Genomic DNA, 16,346 nt, shown 5'->3' on the forward strand with positions numbered 1-16,346 from the left:
AAAAGAATAAGCCTAACACAATCGAGAACTTTTGATAAGTCAAAAAAACAAAAATAGCTAATCAATTGTCGAACGAGCTTTGGTAAAACCAATTGAGTCCTTGAGAATTTAATATCCTTCACGCGTTAAATTAAAATAATAATTAATTAAGCGATTTTTTTTCCAATTAGGGGTTGAGTTATTTGGGTGATTTTTATAATCGGACATAAATAACTGCAAAACTTAATTACTACTTACTTAATCTTAACTCAGAAAAAAAAAAACAATATTTATTAGGTTTTCGTATATAATTTGATAAACATTTTAAATAATGGTTTACTCGGTACGCAGCTAAAAAAATTATCTTTAAGAATGTTACCAGATTAAAAATATGTTTACATAGAAAGAGAAAAATATAAATTTGCGTTTTATCCCTAGAGGCATTTATTTATTATTGTTTTACCTTTTAAATTTGATAAGTTAAATTTATAACTACAGTACAATTATAAATCTTTGTGAAATATGGATTAATTAAAAACATTTTTTAATATATTAGTAGTAGTCAACATAATGGTCAAATTGATTTCCTTTTAGTGTAAATTATATATTTCACGTTTACTCCTCAAACCCCATATTAGATATGGAGCGGGGGAGGAAGATCATCAATATTGCGTATGTTGCTACGTAGCAAAATAATTTATATCATATAACGTAAAATTTTATTGCAAAATATTATGGAATAATAGAAATTCTTTTTAATGAAAACAAATCTTACCGAAGTATATTTCTACATAGTCACTTTCAAGATTTGTTTTAAAATTAGATAAATTATACAAACATTTAATTAAAAATAATGTAATTTATTTATACCTGTTCTATTAACGATGCTAAATACATGCCATGACTCCATAAAAACCAGTATGACTATAAAAATACTGAAATTCACCAATTCGAATAATCCCTAACCAAGCTCTTGATACATAAATAGAAGTGATAAAATAAAAATAAAACATTTTAAAAAACCCCCAAGCAAGCACCACTGAATTTCATGTGCTTCATTTGTGTTTACAATTCATCTCGTGCTCGGCGGTGAAGGAAAACATCGTGAGGAAACCTGCATGTGTCTAATTTCAACGAAATTCTGCCACATGTGTATTCCACCAACCCGCATTGGAGCAGCGTGGTGGAATATGCTCCAAACCTACTCTTTAAAGGGAGAGGAGGCCTTAGCCCCAACAGTAGGAAATTTAAGGGCTGATATTTAAAAAAAATAGTTTTCTATCAAAAAAATCTTAGTAAAATAAACATTGATAAAAAAAAGTTATTATTCAATAAAAAAAACGGTATGTTAACAAACTTCGGTTTTTTAATTTAAATAAAGATTTATATTAATATCGCAATCTAGTATTATATATAAAATATCTGTATAAGACACAATTTAATTACTCCTGATATAACTACCATAGAATCAAACCAAGTAGAACGAAATCTAATCAATTATTTTTACGACAGATTCTTGCTCGTTACGTAATCGGTACAAACCAAAATAATAAGACCTTGATAATAATTAAGCTCTTAAATTTGCCTTCCTTCTTTAATTCCATTTAAATTTATTATGTATTTGTGCTACAACTACCACAATGAAATATTTTAGAAGTTGGCAACTCCATAACATCCGTTATCCGCCATCCAATAACTTCGTTTTGCTATCCACTCACGCCTCACGGCACTCACTACTGTCAGAATTCTTGGATTTGTCAAATGTCAAGTCGCATAAACATGAATTTGAAGTTCACTTGTGCCTGTGTGTTCAACTTAAATACTTTACAATATTTATGATTTTTACTGAATATTGTAATATATTCATCGCAAAAGTGTAACCTAATTATGTTCTAGCTAACGTACTATACTTACTATTATATACTTATTATTTACCACACGGAAATATTTCGATTTATCATGTCTACTAGAAGGGCGAGAATAAAAGCTGTAACATCGTTACCACCAAGGAGAAAAATTAATGAAGCAGCTGACAGCAAAAACAAACCGCCTCCGTCAAAGGAAATATCCGAAAAAGTTACTAGGAGTCCTCGGACTCCTAAAGTAAATCCCACATTAAATCAAGAACAAAATTTAACACCATATGTAAAAAGTACCTCTGATCCCCAAACTATTAGTGGTAAAACAACACCCATTAAAGTCATAAAAACCCCAAGAGTACGAGAAAAAACACCACTCCATCTGACGGAGACAAATGAAAGTCCACATAAAGAATACTCTTCCACATTACCAACAGATAAATCACTTCTAAATGCAAACTTAAATATTAAATCAAATTTAGACAATGTTTTTGCTTCACCATTACGAAGAGACAGTCCGAAACGAACATTCGCATCACCTATTGTACCATCACCGAAAATTAAAAGTTTAGATCTTCAAAAGATAACCACACCGCAGAAAAATATACCAACTCCTGTAGCCCAAAAAATTACAGCGAATAATGAGCTACAAATAGCTGATAGTGTGATCAGTAATATCAGTCACAACAGTAGATCTAAGAAAAAACATGGAAGTGAAGGTAAGTTAGTCACTAAAAAACATAATGAGATAAAAAATTTAAGTAATTTTTTAGGAATAATAATCTTACTATAAAAATGCCCTTCAACTAATTTACTTCATTCAACATCAGTCAGATAGCCTTACAACAATGTGGTCTTAGTGTTGCTTATCAATATATTTCTTGGATGCTCAAAGCATCTTTATTAAATAAAAATATTTGTCGAAGCCGAAATTCTTATGCTAAATCACATTGTCTTGCTATGTTACATAATTCTCTCCAAGAAATTACCTAACCTTATACATTTTATATCAAAATATAATAAGAAAATGAAATAGTTATAATGTGATAATAAAAAAATACTTTTTGTGTTTAACATTTTTTGTTCTAAATCAATCTTCTGGTAAATGGTGTCTAAATGTGTGTGTGTAAATTGGTACTAACTTGGGCCAAAATGAGTGCCTGGTCCAGTAGATAGAGTATGTGATTGTTAACTAAGTATAGTAGCTCAAATCTATACAAGCACCATCGAGTTTTCATGTGTTTAAGATATGTATAATTATACTATAAAGAAATGAGTTTGTAATAAATCTCATGCTCAACAATAAAGGAAGACATTTGTTCAATTGAATTCCCTACCACATGTTTATCTACTAACCTGCATTTGAGTTCTTCACACTTTTTTTTAATGACATTTTCCATGATTAACCTATTCTATTATTTTTTTATTAGACAATCCACCTAGCATTGATGAAAATTTAAATGAAGAGGCAATGGATGGTATAGTTCCACTGCAACCAGCCAATATCTTACATAAACCTATTGACTTGTTGAAAAATGAAATAATATCAGAAAATGCAGAAGTATTGTTTGACCCTATTGTACCATTGCCGTCACCAAGCAAAGTCCGTCCCAAGCTTCGACCAGCACCAAGACTGGGACCTCACAGAAGAAACAGTGTTCAAGTAAGAAAACACTACATTATTTATGAAATATTTAGTATTAATAATAAATATTTAACTTACTTTCATTATAAGCTTAAACATAACTATATCCAAATGATATGTACATAAGAAATGTATATTTTATACATATTTATTTAGTTTACAGATTTAGAAAAAAATTAAACACTTACATATTATATTCTTTATAAGCTAAGATTGGTCAAACTTACATAGATATCTATTATTGCAGCTCAAAAGTACTTATTGTCTAAATGTATTTATTTTTTTACTTAATATATATTTTATTTAACTTTGAGTAGAACTATTTGAATGTATGTTTCAATTTTATGATGAAATTAATATGATTTAAGGGTAGTGCAAGTGAGTCAGAAGATGAAAGTCGACGGAACCTCCTTGCATCAAGTACGTCGCGACAACGACATGACTCTCACACATCACATAGCACACATCAATCTTTATCTAATAGGTGAATTTCAAATATAAATGTGCTATTGAACAATAGGAACATACATAGATACATTTACAGTAACATACAGAGTACCATAATTTTTAATGTCTGAAAAATTTAAATGTGTATTTTTAAATATACACTTTTGTAATTATATTTAATAAAATCTAAACTTTAATTGACCAATAAAACATTGGCCTAGTGTTCTATTCAATTCTTTAGTAATTCAAATAATATTAAACATGATTAGTTTGTGTGCATTAAATTGTTAATTTTTATCTTATTATTGCTCAATGTGTCGAATTTTTATTTAATATATAATAGTGTTCTTATTTTGGAAAAAGTTTTACTTTTTATGTTTAAATATAATGTATTTTTTTTTATTTGGATTTTATATATACCTATATAGTTATGTGTTATTGAAATATTTTTGTACTATACTTTCACAGAGATGTCAGTCGAGTTAGGAACGACTCTGTTTGCTCAAGTGTCAGCCAGGTCATGACACAACCACCACCACCAGGGTCACCGCTTAAAGAGAAACAAAATAATAAGTAATTTATAAATAATTATTTTTCTAACAAAATTATGTGAATTTAATAATATAGATTTTTTTATTGCAGATATGCAAGTCTGTCATCTGATGGTAACTAATCACTACCTAGACATTTCAGCTCCAAAAAAATATTAACCATTTACACACATTTACATATCGGTAATGCGCCCCCAACCTTGGGAACTAAGATGTTATATCCCTTGAGCCTGTAGTTACACTGGCTCAATCACCCTCAAACTCACAATAATACTAAATACTGTAGTTCGGCAGTAGAACATCTGATGAGTGGGTGGTACCAACAGACAGGCTTGCCAAAAATTTTTAGATGCATACCAAGTGTAATTGTACTATCTATATACAGGGCGAAACGACAGGAAACTAGTCGCCGCATGACAACGATGAGGCGGAGACGTGAAAATGTTAAACGGGACGCCCTGACAATGTACGACCTCATCTTCTACAATCCTACCTCTAACCCCATAGTGTAAGTATAAACCACTAATATATTTAATATTTTTGTATAAAAAAACATAGAAATATAATGACGCAAACTTGAAAATTGAGAGTTAATGTGGCCGGGATCCTCTCTCTTTCATCCCCTCACCCCAAACTCTCCTCCTTTTCTAGACTTTTTATTAATAAACTTGGATATTTATAGGCCAGATGAAGACGAAATAAACATCAAAGAGGCAAATGTGAAAGAAGAAATCGAAAGAACAAAAAAGACTGAAGTCATTGTACCGGAGCCACAGAAAGACAAGCCAGCACCTGTACCTCAAATTAAACTTGGACCCAAGGGTGAAATCATACTCGATGAAGAGAGCTTGGTAATTGTTCTTAATATTATAACAATATGGTCTCTAAGATAATGTTTTCCTGTTCAATTATATTATTTGTTAGGGGAAATGAAAGAAATTTTAACATTGAAAGTTTCATAGTATCATTCAGTCATGAAACTGTCAGAAACAGATTCTCTCAGTGGCCAGACAAAAATCTATTTTTTTTATTTTACTGAGACATGTGTAGGCAACCTATTGTAAGTGCCATTGCCTTTAGACCCTGGCTAAGTCTGTCTAGCTCAAACTGATTCACTCATAAATTAATAAAATAGATGCCAATAAAGTTTGGTAAAAATTTTAAAATCCGAATTAAGTCATAATAAGTTCCTATCCCAAAATATGTACCAAAATTTAATATATATTCCATATATCAAACATTCACTTCAAGCTCGAAATAGAATTTGTGAAAAAGGTGTACCATATAAAATATATTCTACAATGTCAAGTGCTGATTATGTGTCTTTCGAGTGAACGAGGAGTTCGATACTACAATAATTGACCAATATTAATATACTTAACCTAATCTTTTAAGTTAAACAACATTGCCCTATATTTTTCGACAACATATAACATATAATTCTACCTGAAACTTATAAGTATGCTAACTTGCATCATAAGTATAATCGTTTTACTAATTTTTAATTGATATATTTGCGAGTCACATCTCTCTTCAATCCTCGATCTAGGAGGCGTCATTTTCTAATCAGCTCTGAGGCACAAGCTTCGTCTCATCTTGAGAAAGTTTGCCGCTTATTCCACGCTACCATACATATCCTATCCACCAAGATACACATAAGGCACAATATCATCTAACATGCAGATGTCGACACAATGACCTTAGGAACTGAGTACGGGGTTAATTGGTAAACACAAATTATGCACACGGAAACTTGAGATGCTCAAAGTTAAATTAATTTCTATGTGCTTCAACCAATTGAGACATCAGTACAAAGCTGACTTTGTACTAATAAATGTCATAATTTCCTCAGGTCATCAACCAAACAAATAGTGGTCGAGCGGTTTCATCTGTCGTCCACGAAGGTGCCTGGGGCAGCAGCAATGGCTACAAGTACAAACGCGGTCCCAGAACTGCGGAATGGAGTGCAGCAGAAACTGTTCGCTTTTACCGAGCGCTAGCGGCTATAGGTACCGATTTCACACTGATGGCCCCACTGTTCCCCGATCGGACGAGGAAGGAATTAAAATTAAAGGTAGGTCAACATGCCTTTTAACTACTCACATTTAGATTCATTTATTTTTTTAAATACTTGCTCGCCTGTATTATAAAGAGTATTTGGATTGTATCTTTTATGTTTAAATACTCACTTTGATTAAAAAGTAGATCACATAACGAAATATGCGTCTTTGTTTATTTAAAGTTTAAAAAAGAAGAGAAGCTTAACGGCGCACAAGTGGACAAAGCGCTGCGCGCGAAAGTGCCCTGGGACGTGATGAAGCTCAGGGACGAGTTCAAGGAGGAGCGCGTGGCCGCCGTCAAGCGCGCGGAGCGGGAGCGCGAGCGCGTGCAGGGCGAGAAGCGCGCCGAGCGGGAGCGCCTCAAGGCCGCGCGCGAGCTGCGCGTGAGGCAGAGTGAGAGCGACCATTTACAATCATTACTTCAAATAGGGGAACTTTGTCGAAGTCGTTTGAAAATGACAGTTCTCAATTGAAGGAGCGTTAGCAAAAAAATCCTGAATACAATTATCCGACTCGACCAAGTATGGTTTTAGCAGTGTGTCCGTGTAGATATGTATGTTAGACTGCTTGTATGTGTGTGCTAGACTTTTTGATCTTGACGGTTCGAATCATCGGGTCGAGTTAAAAGATTGGGTTTCTCCGTCAAAAAAGTCTCAGCAGCGAAGAATTAGGAAATGTACCTATTTGGTTAGTATCTCCATTGCGTATAGCCGCCGGGCGCCAAAATCGATCAGGAGGAAATCATCGGTACAACTGATACATACGACAGTAGCGGGATCCCCATTTATATAACGAAAATATAACGTCTTAGATAAAATAGAAAGCACTAAAAGTATGTTTTGTTTAGAACAGGTTTTTTTTAAACAATAAAGAATCTAAAACGTAAATATAATTCTAAAATTAAAATAAGCTATGATTAAAAAAAGGAATCAATAGGAATTATAATTTATTATTTATATTTTGGCACTAATCTTACAAATTATCATTCCAAATCCAAATTGATAAACAATACATTAACAGGTTCACAACATTCAATCATTAGAATTCAAAATAATTACTTTTAAGCAGTTATTAAAAATAGTCTACGACATTATGAATTTGCGGAAAATAAATTATAAATATGGTTGTTTACAATTGTTTTTCAAGGTAAAGGAGCGAAAGCTTTGGAATCGACGATGCTGCCAGGTAATACCGGACGTCACAACCACGCCATTACAGCTGAAGATATTATTGAACGAGCGAAATGTACTCCACTAAATCGAAAATTAGATACACCGGATACAGATGAAACACCCTCAAAATTAAATCTAGCTACGTTAACTCCTCTGAGCAAAGCGAACAAGACGCAAGGCATTCCTACATCGGAAACAGAAAATATGGCAACGATTTCCAAATTAAACACACCCAACTTGCAAGTGAAGACACCCGAAATTATTAACGGTGTACCACAGTTGATTCCATCTAACATTGAAACGGGATCGTTAGTGGTATTGACAGTTAACGACCCATCATCTACAGCCAAGAAGATGTTCCAGACGTACATAGCCCACGGCGCTGGACAGTTGACACCGATCGCTTTGCCATCGACATTGTTGAATTCTGTTGTCGGTTATATGGCGAAAAATACATCTTTATCATCGCCCCAAATATTGTCACCGAGCAGTGTTGCCAGTCACGATAGCCGGACTAGTAATACGCCTAGTGGTATTACAGTGCTGCCAAGCCCGACAAAAAAACAGAGGAATAATTCGTTTACAATTACACAGCTTTAACTAGTTGATAAGTTTTATATTCATATTTAAGCATATTTAATTTTTGTATAATGCGTGTCAGTAAAGAAAAGTTTCATAAATTGTTGAAAGTACATAAGTATATATTGTTTATACAAATAGCAAAATAATTTAGGTTGATGAAATCGTTTAGAATTAAAATTGTGTTGAATAAGAGAATAACATTATATTTATGATGTCATTAAATTAATTTGAATTTGTTTAAGTTAAATAAGGTTATGCAAGTGAATAATATTAATTAATTATTATTATAATATTTTCTCTTCTTGATTGTATAATATTTTTGTAAGTATTTTTTCTAAGGTCATTATTTTTCTTGCAAAACTTTCCTTACGAGAAGAACTTTAAAAATATCACGAAAAAATCGCGCAAGTAACCTCTTGCGCTTAACACTAAAATTCAAACTGATACTATTTTTTTATAAAAAGGTGGAATAGTATGCGAGCGGAATGGCAGCAGATCGCCCGTCATTTATAAATCTTTTCTTTATTGGCACAGACAATAATGACTACTTGTTTCTACTGATTCATATTTATCGCGTATCTTTTAAGTTCTTAAAAAGCAGTAAATATTTAAAAACTCAAGTGTTTTTTATTTGTATTTGTATAATCTGTATGTCTTGCTAAAAATACAGGTAACTTTGGAAATAATTTCAATATCAAACGAAAAAATAATGTTTTTTTTTTCACATGTAATTCATATTAGACACTGTCACTGCGTAGCCAGGCAGAGACAGAGGGGACGAGAATGTTCGACTCTCAGAAACCAGAACATTAAATTCTTAATTTGATTATTTTTTAATTATAACATTTTATGTATTGTTTTATGTCTATAAGAATAATTCCATAGAAATATTTCTCAACATGTAGTTCTGTAAAGAAATATATTCTTATATCTAGTTACATAGAAATGTTTAGCAAATGGGAGACAATATAAATGCTTGTTGTGTAATAGAAAATAATTCATATTATTCTGTCACTTTATGTTTAATTTATAAGTAGTGTGACTTACCCTAGAAAATTCCTGGCTATGCTAACGGTCAGCTTAAAGAACTGTAATTATGTAATCTCTTATTTATAATCATACATAAGCCTATTTTTTTAAATATGATTGATATAAAGGTAGAAAAACAAGTGAGGTAACCATGTTTTTGAAAGATCCTGCGGATAAATTACAACTCATGTTAATTGTCTAAGCAAGTGATGCTTCGCAACGCTTTAAACAAAATGTACATTATGTATTTTATATTATATAACAGCTGTCATGTTGGTTAATAATTAAATAAAATTGCATGTTATCTGGATTTTTATTTCGTTCCCTTTAAAATTGGCTAATCGCTACTACTACGTTATAATTATTTTCGTTTATTTGTTCTTATAATTAGACTGTCCCTTTCTTGAAGATGGCTACATAGCTTAACTGCGGTCCTAAGAAATGGAGCAAACGTATCGTCATAAAATTTATCAGCTATATATTTAATCCAAATTTATCCGTCTCCTCTTGTTACAAATTACAAATGTGGCAAATTTTCGTGAAATTTGGTGCACTTCATGGACACATGAAGGAACATAATCTGGAAAAATCTTCGTTCAAACCCGCTTTACAATAGAACGGCTCTTTTCCTTGATGTCGTAATAAGATTCTATTATTTATGTGAGAAGGTTAAGGGTGCGGGGTGTATTCGAACCCAAACTGACGCAATCTCATGTGGGTGAGAGGGATCTCGGCAAATAGAACGTAATTTATATTGCTTAAATTATTATTGATAATTTTGTTGAAAATTACATGGACATAACGGTGGCCAGTAGGTATTCACTTTTTGTTATCGTACGTGGACTGAATGAGAATTAATGAGCTTTTAAGATTTTCTACTACTCATTTTGTAATAATGAAAAAAATACTCATTTTGAATAAACTTACATGAGATTAGGAGAAAGGTGAGGGGGTCGGGTAAAACTCACAGTAACTTACTGAGAGGTTCGAAAAATAGCTGAAATAAAAAAAACACTTATGCAGCTTAGAATAATTTATTTATAAAAATATATATATACAACACTATTATTAATGAGCTTCTATAATTTCATGAGGAAACCACTGTGAAGATTCAAGCGCATCCCATAGCGACAATTCAGGGTCTAGGAAATCTTGATTCATCTGATCTACGTCGATAATTTTTTTATGATCTGCGAAACAGAAAAAAGTATTTCAAATCACCTTATGAAATGGCAAATACAGAAAAATATATATATCGCCATAGCATAGATGGTGATGATGATGACGAAATTATATTTATAATTTAATCAATTAAAATCAATGTTGTAAGAAAATGTATATATAAATGTATATATATATATATATATATATATAAGTTTTAAGTTATATTTTGAATACTAACCAACAAGTGCCAAATCATCATTTTGTGCTTTGAGGGCTGCTGCTTGTGTTGTGTCAACGACCGGTGTTGTCTGCACAGCTGCACTCTGGTCGCCTTGCCCATAGTATCCCGACCATGCTGAGTAATTTTGCCAATAGGCTGATGGATCATAGTAATGATTGTACTCCTATAATTATAATCGCATGTTAGTATAATTTTTCTAAGATTTGAACACTTTGGTGAATGTCCTGCATAAGCGCTAAACTAAGCAAGCATCCTATCTACTGCTACCTACATATCTGCTTTCTGTGGAATCAACTTGTATACCATCATTATGCCTTAAAACAATAAATAAGCTCTAATTTACAGATGATGAAATACAAAGCCATTTTTTTAAGTTACTAACATATAATTTTAGAATTTTAATTTCAATATTTTATTCTAGGCATTTTTCAAAGATACTTGAGTTGAAACCTGCTAATGGTTTAATAACATACTAAAAATATTAAGCATGAGAAGGTCAAGATGACCTGCATTTACAACTTGTACACAATAAAGAGGCTTTCTTTCAATATAAAATATTGGTCTTGTATTAAATTGTAAAATATATTCATAATATTCATATATTATTATTTTACAAAATTACTATATGTATACATATTAAAAGATCATACCGTCCCACTGCTGTATGTTGCGGTAGTAGTCACAGGAGTAGTAGGCATTTGTGTGGTAGTTGCACCTTTTGGCTTAGGCACTGCTGTGCATATCTTAAGTGGTTTAGTTCCTAGACCTGTGTATCCATTCATTGCATAGAGAGCATTACGTTGTTCATCCTCATTGCCAAATCTGACAAATCCATACCCTTTTGTATAACCTGAACTATCTAGTATTACTAGAAGATAAATAAAAGGTATTACATATTATTTTTTTATATCACATATTTTATAACATACATATTCATACATAAAGCCTTTTTTTGGCAAACGAGCCACCTGGTAAAAAAAGGCACTTGAATTGCAAAATAAACCAACCCATAATTAACCAATGCCAATTGCAGAATCTAAGATGTTAATTTCTTTGTCAATTATTTGCCAGGGGGAAAATGTATGTTTTTTAGGTATTACCTATTGAGAGGCACAATGTTAACACAGTTAGAGACATTAAATTGAATATTGGCCTAATATTTTTAATATACATATATTAAAATATAGATTACCTTTAGCAGTTTTTATCGATGAATACTTTGCTGCAAATACTCTGTACAGAGAGTAATCATCTACATCCGGACTAAGATCACCGACCCATACTGAGAACTCTCTTTCTTGTTGCATATTTGCTCGTGCCTCTCTTGAAGCTGTGTTCAGTCGGAAGCGCACTACAGGAAATGTTCCGGGAATTGGTTTACCATTAAGTTTATGCATAGCATCCATTGCTCCTTCATCTGTCTAAAATAACAAAATATTATTTTTAAATTTAAATATCCAATTGTTTTCTTTAAATAAATTAAGTAATAATCATATTTTTAAAGATGAAATATGAAACAATTACCTGGAAATGAACAAAAGCGTATCCAGCCGGTTCACCTGAGAATTTGTTTCGCATAACCTTAACAGCAAGTGGACGCTGTCCCATACGATGAAACGCAGCCATTATGAAGCTTTCGGTCATGTTTGGCTCCAACTATAATTTATATTATTGTTACTTTATACTGTGGTGATAAATACAAAATTCAAACGATGAAGTGATTTCGAGCAATATTAACATTGTGGTATCTGATACAGTGGTAAAAAATCAAGGAAAGGCACTTACACTGCCCATCCATAATTGGCACTGCATCGCCATAATCTTTGTCAAAAATATATTATTTTAGTTTCAGATATATTTTGGTGTATTTAATTTACGCTGTAACACAAATTATATGGTGAGATGTTTGTGTTTTTATTTGTCTCATGTCTGAACTGCCAACTGTCATTAATATATGACAGCGACACCATAGACAATACTATGGAGCGTAGAAGTTAATGCACTTATACCCTATAAAACCAGCTATTAATATATTCATAACTTTTTGATTACCAGTTCGATTATTATTGGTACTAGATGTCATGTAGTATCGATTATCAACGTTAGCCGTTGAACAAATATTATGTTGGTTTTATTAGCGGTTTTAATGCATTATGTTTATTAATAATATTTAAAAATATATATAAAATTTCTGGTCTGTTTTGTTCCGTTCTGTAAACTAAAAATTAATGTTTACAGGTTTTCATGCCAAAATATTATTAACATTTTTCCCGTGTCACCTATTTTAAGCTATAAACTATAAACAAATATATATATTTAGACAAAGTCGCTTAAGTTTGTATATTTCCGCTATCTACCTCTAAACCACTCAATAGATATTGATACGGATTTCACCAATAGAAAGAGCAATAAACGAGGATGGTTTACATAATAATTATATGATTTAAGATAATTATGAAAGTGCTTTGAAAAAAAAATAGATATAAAAGAAAATAATAATATTTAAATAGATATAAAAGATTTGCCTATCATCTTATCTAAGCATATATCTCAAGAATGTAATCATTGCGAATTTTGCGAACTCTGATCTGACATAAAAATTCTTGACAAAATACCCAGTAAATTTGTATTTTTCTAATTCGAGATTTCAACACAGGACCTTAGGATCTGCACATTTGCAATTTAGCTACAAGACCAATGAGGCATTTTTCACAACTTCGCCTTAATAACAACAACTGAACTCATCTTTAAATCGCTTGTCGTCATAAAGCTTAGCTTCACATATTAACTTTTTATAAAATGCTACCTAATAATATTAAATCAGGAATGCTACTTAAAACCATGAGTAGATTAATTATAGTGTCATGTACTGCCACTGACGAAATTTATGATGATACAATACTTGAATGATTATAACAGTTTATAAAACCTCGTGAATGATTGTTTCGGTCATTAAATCGTGGGTTTTATAGTAATCGATTAGGAGAAATATTCATTTTTTAATCAAACCTATTTATTTCTATTTATAGAGATATTAATTATTATAAGTATAGCAGTTAGTTGTAACGACCGATTATGGGGAACGTAAAAATATTTTTTTGTTTGTTGCAACTAAAACGTACTTCAAAAATGGATTTCTCAAAAAATATTTAAAAAAATAATAATTAAAGTTTTTATGATGCTAAAATTTATTATTTAAATAAAGGTCGATTTTGTAATGATTAATAAAATAATCGCACACCACTGTCTTAAGTTCGCCCTATGTGCCAAAAATATCGAATTATATTATTTTTTATTATGTCGAAATAATGAATGACGTGTGCGTGTGACTGAGGTTTTAGTGCTACAAAGTAACATGATCAAGTGATTAGTGAATACTTGAACAGTGATAACATGTATAAAGTAAAAACATTTTTAACTAAACTTTGTTGCCTCGTGTAACTATATCATATAAAATAATATTTTGATCTAAATTTGCAGTATATTGTATATATTTAAAAGAAAAAGAATAGTTACGGCAAGTTTCTTAGATACATACTAACTATGTCTAGACTAGATAACACTGACGCCTTGGAAAAACAATTGGCTGATCTGCAAATGACTAAGGACATAAATACTCCTGGAAAAATAAAAAAGATACCACCAGCTGTGCCCCCAAAGAAAAAAGCTCAGCCTCAAGTTCCACACAGCGCCGTTGTCAACACATTGCGTGAGCCTTCGTACTCAACAAAGATAACTCCATTACAAAATGCACAGAATATACCTCCTCCACCTCCTCCTCCTCCGACGTACAGCAATGTACCACGACATCCCAGCAATATTCATCCTATGCACAAAGATTATGCAAACGTAACCCAGTTGTCACTTCCTTCTTATTCACTTCGACAAAATTTGGCGATACCTTCCAAAAGTTATAACACTATGTATAGTAATGTTCCCCAATATCAGAATAACCCGCCGCCGCCACCGCCTCCACCTCCTTTTCATATCCCATCAAAGTCATTTGATCCTAACCATAATGAAGAAATGATACCTCCACCATCTCCTGTTAGCTCTAATTACAGCGAATTGATGAGAGCCACTGCCAATTTAAATTATAATCAAGATCGTCCTCATTATCCTGCTATATATCAAAATGAGTACCCCGAGTATGGAGTATCCCAGGCATCAACCTATGAGTCACTTTATGAGCCCATTAACCTACACCCACAAACACATTCAGCACAAGCTAATAATCCATCAATAAGTCAAAACTACAAAAGTAATTTGAGACCTATGGGAAAATCCCCTTTGCCAAAGGAAGAAGAAGTAGATGCATTAACTAATATGCTTGTCCAGTCAATATCTGGTAGTTCAGAATTCTTTGGTATATGTGTTAAATGCGACCAACATGTTGTAGATGAGAGTTCTGGCTGTACTGCAATGGGAAATTTGTATCATATCAAATGTTTTTGTTGCCACAGATGCAATACTAACTTACAAGGAAAACCATTTTATGCTGTAGAAGGAAACCCTTATTGTGAAGCTGATTATTATGAAACCTTAGAAAAATGTTCAGTGTGTAACAATCCTATATTAGATAGAATTTTAAGAGCAACTGGCAAACCATATCACCCAACTTGTTTCACTTGTGTTGTGTGTGGCAAAAGCCTTGATGGTATTCCATTCACAGTGGATGCCATGAATCAAATCCATTGCATTGAAGATTTCCACAAAAAATTTGCTCCAAGATGTTGCGTATGTGAGCTACCAATAATGCCTGAGGAAGGAGAAGAAGAAACTGTAAGAGTTGTTGCTCTAGATCGTAGTTTTCATGTTCGATGTTACAAGTGTGAAGATTGTGGGCTATTACTATCATCTGAAGCAGAAGGGCGTGGTTGCTATCCCCTTGATGACCATATTCTTTGCAAGGCATGCAACGCTCATCGTATCCGTCTCATTACTAATGTAATGACAACAGATTTATAAATATATATTCTATTCTATATTTTACCTTGCTTGAGCTCAGATAGTTTTGTAATAACTCATTATATTATATTTAAATGACTACAATAAGTTATAAATGCCATATCTTTATATGTATACAAGATAACTTTTGAGATATACTATATACATTATTACTATCAAATCAAAAATATTTTGACAATCCTACATTACATTGTTATTACTTACATTTGTAGTGTTAAAGATGTTATATTTTTATAGAATTTTATTGTATGGATAAAATGAATTAGAATTATCAGAATAAATAAAGTTTAATATATGTATATAACTTCAAAGACTGAAGAGGTAGCAATATTTTTGCATTTATAAAGGATAGTGTTATAAAATCAAAAAGTAACATTATGAAAATTTTAAAATGTGATATTTACAAATTATACAACTAAAGGCAAAGATGTATTCATACTAATTTATTTGGTGGCATTATGAATGCTATAGAATAGACATTTTTTATTAAGTGCTTTTGCTATAAATAATATGATGGCAGCTGTAATCTATATTTATTAAATAAATATTATAAAAAATGCATACTTTTTTAATTCAAAATGAATTAACGCGTCAATTTTAAAAACCAAGAAACTATGGAAGGTGGCCATTGTACAGGATAAAAACGTGA

The 16,346-nt window shown here is 31.8% G+C and overlaps 3 protein-coding genes across 3 annotated transcripts; 2 read left to right on the forward strand and 1 right to left on the reverse strand.

Annotated features, from left to right (window-relative positions):
• Positions 1–1,725: 1,725 nt before the first annotated feature.
• Positions 1,726–9,586, forward strand: LOC125070530. The gene is made up of 9 exons (XM_047680430.1): positions 1,726–2,557; positions 3,269–3,501; positions 3,852–3,967; positions 4,399–4,503; positions 4,867–4,989; positions 5,164–5,332; positions 6,334–6,555; positions 6,724–6,934; positions 7,688–9,586. The coding sequence occupies exons 1-9, from the start codon at positions 1,939–1,941 to the stop codon at positions 8,311–8,313; spliced, it is 2,424 nt and encodes an 807-aa protein (XP_047536386.1). The 5' UTR covers positions 1,726–1,938; the 3' UTR covers positions 8,314–9,586.
• Positions 9,587–10,342: 756 nt separating this feature from the next.
• Positions 10,343–12,670, reverse strand: LOC125070381 (tRNA selenocysteine 1-associated protein 1). Its single transcript, XM_047680226.1, has 6 exons — positions 12,515–12,670; positions 12,254–12,385; positions 11,922–12,150; positions 11,380–11,597; positions 10,727–10,892; positions 10,343–10,514 (listed from the first exon to the last, which is right to left on the reverse strand). The coding sequence occupies exons 1-6, from the start codon at positions 12,545–12,547 to the stop codon at positions 10,393–10,395; spliced, it is 900 nt and encodes a 299-aa protein (XP_047536182.1). The 5' UTR covers positions 12,548–12,670; the 3' UTR covers positions 10,343–10,392.
• Positions 12,671–13,980: 1,310 nt separating this feature from the next.
• LOC125070574 (lipoma-preferred partner homolog) lies at positions 13,981–16,209 on the forward strand. Its single transcript, XM_047680491.1, has one exon. The coding sequence runs from the start codon at positions 14,273–14,275 to the stop codon at positions 15,695–15,697; it is 1,425 nt and encodes a 474-aa protein (XP_047536447.1). The 5' UTR covers positions 13,981–14,272; the 3' UTR covers positions 15,698–16,209.
• The last annotated feature ends 137 nt before the right edge of the window (positions 16,210–16,346 follow it).

Source organism: Vanessa atalanta, chromosome 17 (genome assembly GCF_905147765.1).
Source record: "Vanessa atalanta chromosome 17, ilVanAtal1.2, whole genome shotgun sequence".
In the NCBI taxonomy this organism is placed as follows: domain Eukaryota; kingdom Metazoa; phylum Arthropoda; class Insecta; order Lepidoptera; family Nymphalidae; genus Vanessa; species Vanessa atalanta.